The sequence below is a fragment of the Antrostomus carolinensis genome, unplaced genomic scaffold (genome assembly GCF_000700745.2).
Source record: "Antrostomus carolinensis isolate BGI_N321 unplaced genomic scaffold, ASM70074v2 scaffold52905, whole genome shotgun sequence".
In the NCBI taxonomy this organism is placed as follows: Eukaryota; Metazoa; Chordata; class Aves; order Caprimulgiformes; family Caprimulgidae; genus Antrostomus; species Antrostomus carolinensis.
Window position 1 is genome coordinate 1 of NW_010316743.1, and position 4,219 is coordinate 4,219.

Sequence of the window (4,219 nt, forward strand, 5' to 3'; positions counted from 1 at the left end):
ACTGTCCCACCAGAGCAGTGAGTGACCTGCTCATCCCTTTCAAGCACCAGACCCAGGAGGGAGGGGAGGCCCCTGAGCCGGGAGCAAAACAGCAAAAAGAGAAGAGAAAAAGCCAGTCCAGTCCCTCCGCGTGCCTCACATGGCCAGGAGCTGCTCCAGCTCATCCAGTATCACCGAACAGTCCTTCATTTCTGCCTGGAAGGAGGAATGCTTCTCCAGGGACCGCTGCCTCCCGTCCTCAGCCGAGTCCCACCTGGCCATGGCGCTCTGTCAGAGAAGCCCATGCACACGACATTAGTGACAGCAGAGGACTGCCCAGCAAAGCAGCTTCCAAACAGCCCCAACCAAAGCTTCTCCCCTCTCCAGCAGGGTCTTACCTGCTCAAGTAAGACTAGCCTAGCCTGACTGGGATGGCTTTTACCTTTGTTCTTTGAGAAAAATGATTTGTGACCAAAGTTCAGGAAGTCTTATATAACAAATTCATTAATTAGCGCTCCAACTCCTTACCAAGAACTGCAATTTAATGACTTATTTTGGTCGGTCTATAGACAGTATCACTGAAGCTGCTTGTGCTTGCACACTTGGTCCCCAGGGAGGCTCCCTGGTCTGCACCACTCTCCAAGTGAGACCAAGCATCCTGCACCCCAGTGTAACAGCCAGACTGGTGGGCCAGCGTCCTGCCACTGGTGCTGACAATCACCTGCAGCACACTCACAAAAATCCTCTCTCCAGGAGCTGGTCTGAGCAGAGGCAGCTCCATTTCCAGTACTGACCTCCACTGGTACTTGGAACTGATTCACTTCAAACCCATCAGCCATTTCTAACACTTTGATCTCTGACCTTGTTTCAAGGTCAGTTGTACAGGATTTAATTCTCATCTCCATCATTTCAAGTTAACGTTGCCCCCCCATAAACCTCCCTTTAGCCCCCCTCTTTAGAAGCCCAGTAACAATCAGTTATCAGTGTATTTCTAATAAAAGGCTTTTGCTCCTTAGCTCACTTGGAGAATTGAGCAGCACTGGGAGGAGCAAAATGACCTTCAGAATCTCACTCAGCACCAGGTGCTCGTGACCTGGTTGAGCCTGAAACAGGCACAGTCTTACCTGAAGCATCTCCTTTTCTTTTGCAGCTGTTTGATTAAATAGCCTCAATTCCTCTATGAGCTTCTCTGTTAATAGCTGAAGAGCCAAAAGGAAAATGGTTTAACGTAACACAAACAAGCGCAAGTCTCAGCTGTTTGCACAGCACCAGTAGAACCAGGCAGTACCCACAGCCTTCCCAGACCCCACTTAACTCCCATCACCATTTCCAAATGTTCTTACCCTTGTCTGCTTCAAAAAATCTTCCTCCTCCAGAATGTTGCTGCCTGTAACTAATTTACGAGATGCATTAGTGAACCTCTAATATACAGATGACTTTGCTTGTGAGAATTAACAGCTCTTCAAAGTAGCTTTCTACAGCAAGAAAGACTAAATGACGTTCAAAGTTTATCTGGGACAGTGCCCACTACAGGAAGCAGCTTTTTTTCTTAAGCTAGGAAATAAAAAAATCCCCTGGAGTTACAGCAGTATTTGCTTAACGAGGAAGCAGAGTCCAAACATCTTGTGAACAGTCACAACAGGAGGAAAAAAACCCCCAAAACACCAACAAAACCCAGAGTTGTGAAGAACGAGCACCAGAACGGTATGTGCAGTGCATAGTCCTTACCTGGATCAATATTTCTGCTTTCCAAAATCACCATGCACGTCTCCTGAAATTTCTTGAGCTTCTCCACTTCCTGCAGCAGGCTTTCATTCTCCTCCTTCAACTCCTTTATAGTGCCCTGTCATTAACACAGGCTGTGAGTGAATCAAGTTTCCAAGGAGATGTTCTTCTCATTAGTGATGCTAATGGCTTAACAAGTGCTCCACTAGCAGGAGAATCAGATCTTGCCCTTCTGTCTCTCCCACCACAGCAAATTAGTCTGTTGCAGACCCTTCCTCCTGCTTCTTGACAAGATTAATACATTTATCACACCCACATGTCATAGCAATTACTATCAAAAATTTGATCCTAGAGATTAATTCCTTTTAGTCAATCCTAGCCTTTCTTTTCTCATGCTCCCTCTCATATATATATAAATAATTCAAGAGCCTGATGCATTGAAGAGCATATAAGCATCGGGAAGAAAAGGGCATCTTAGCATCTTTAAGCCATAGCATTACTCCCTACACAGTTCAGATATTCCCAGGCCATCAGATAAACTGATCAGCCTCCCAAGTTGAATGCAGTTCTCCCAGAGAATCAATAAGCATGTGGATTAGGGTGATCCAGCTGATAGCGTCAGAAGCTTTTTGAATGTTTCATAGGGAGGTCTCGAAGGCTCTTAAAGAAACCAAGCTGTGAGATAAGAGGAGTGATCATCTCACAGATTAGTCACTGGTTGGGAATAGGAAATGAAAGGAGCTTTTCCAGCTGAAGGTTACCAGTAGGGTCTCTTGCACACAGCAGAAACTGTGCTAAGTGGTGTCCTAGAGTGGTCTGTAAGAGGTGAATAACGAGGTGCCAATTCTGAATCTCAACTTGATTCAAGAAAGTCAAATCTGTTTGAAACAGAATCCACTGAACAGTCCCAGCTCTCTCAGCCTTTCCTCCAGTCCCTTAACCATCTCAGTGGCCCTTTGCTGGACTCTTTCCAGTATGTCCCTGTCTCTCTTGTACCAGGAGCCCAAAACCAGACACAATTCTCCAGCTTTGGCCTCACCAGTGCTGAGCAGATGGGAATAAAAACTTGCAGAAGAATACAAAGATACTAAAAGATTAGGCAACAATGGGGCAAAACAGCTCATGAAGAAAGATGAGCTTATATAAACTGAGCTCTATGTAAATACTCAGCAGAGAATGAGGTCACTGTCCCTCAAACTCAGTGCACAACACTGACCAAAGTGCAAGTAGAATGTTCTTCATTACTACAATGAGATCACACACATTCCTGAACTCACATCTTCACCCAAACTCTACTGACTTCCGATGGAGACAAGAAAACAAGCAAGACAATCCTTTGATCTGACCCTGTAGGGATCAGAAAATAAGAATTACTTAATGATTTATTTATTCCCCCCTCCCATCTTTCCTCACCTGTGCTCCTGTGAGTCTGGAGTGTAGCTGTTGTTTGGCTGTTTCTAACAGCTGATTCTTGGTCTTCAGTTCTGCTTCTAGTTTGTATCTGTTGAGAGGTCTGTAAGGTCAAACATCAAAGATTTAAAGGCAAAAATATCAGTATTACACACCTTCTCCTTAACTCCCACAAACACACCCCTTTTTTGAAGCATTTGCTCTTGTTTCTGAACAAGAGCTTCCATCAGCAAACTTGGCGAGAAAGCTGTGCATGGGTGAGAGCTCATCCCAACCCTCCAAGAGGGAACATTCCTGCATGAGGGCAGCTAACAGAAATTTGAGGAAACATACCCTCTTGTAGCTGTCTTCTTTGCAACCGGTTCCACTTTCTTGGCAGATTTAGGCAGCCTTAAAAGACAGGTAAAACACAATTACCAGGAGGCCACTGTATTCTTGCAGATTACCAAGTCTGTTACTTTGACAGAACCTGCAAAAAGCTAAGCCATTTTCAGGACGTTTGCTGAGCAATAAACCCATCAGTATTTTAGTGCCATTTACCCTTGGTTTGTAGCTTTGAAGACACCATCTGCTGGAATGTTTGTGGCAAAGTTAAAATTGGGATCTTTGCTGAATTCCAGATCTGCTGCTTTGCTGACGCATTGTTTCTTTGAAGGAAAAGCCGTTTGCATTTCTGCAAGAAAAAGACAACAATGAAAACCCTACAGAATTCAAGAGATCATCATCATCACAGAGCTACTGGATCTCTTAAGCCTTCAATTTGAAGTAAATTGCAATTTTATCTGGCTAGAATGGAGACTTTAAGGTAGTAACAACAAGGGCAGTCTTCAAACTTTACCCAGGATAAAGGGTCAAGAACAAGCCCCAGATAGCTCAGATGGTAGAGAGTGTTAAAACATAGGCTAGCACTAATGAGAGAAGGTTTGAAAGTGCTAATACAGGTATGGTAACAAAGGAGGTCTCAACATCAAGCAGACAGCACCCATAGGGTTCCAAGCAAAGTTGTTCAGCACTGGAAGGAAAACAAACACAGCCCACTTCAAACTCTCAGTTAAAAGAACTTCATATTTCAATTCACTCCAAGCAGATACACTTCTAAAATAAC

The 4,219-nt window shown here is 44.3% G+C and overlaps 1 protein-coding gene across 1 annotated transcript; it reads right to left on the reverse strand.

Moving 5' to 3' along the window:
• Positions 1–135: 135 nt before the first annotated feature.
• Positions 136–3,787, reverse strand: KNSTRN (kinetochore localized astrin (SPAG5) binding protein; the record flags this gene model as incomplete). The annotated part of the gene is made up of 7 exons (XM_010168344.2): positions 136–267; positions 1,104–1,178; positions 1,323–1,372; positions 1,708–1,822; positions 3,118–3,217; positions 3,448–3,504; positions 3,655–3,787. Coding segments are annotated over 7 exons (662 nt in total), but the record flags the coding sequence as incomplete, so codon positions are not given.
• Positions 3,788–4,219: the final 432 nt, after the last annotated feature.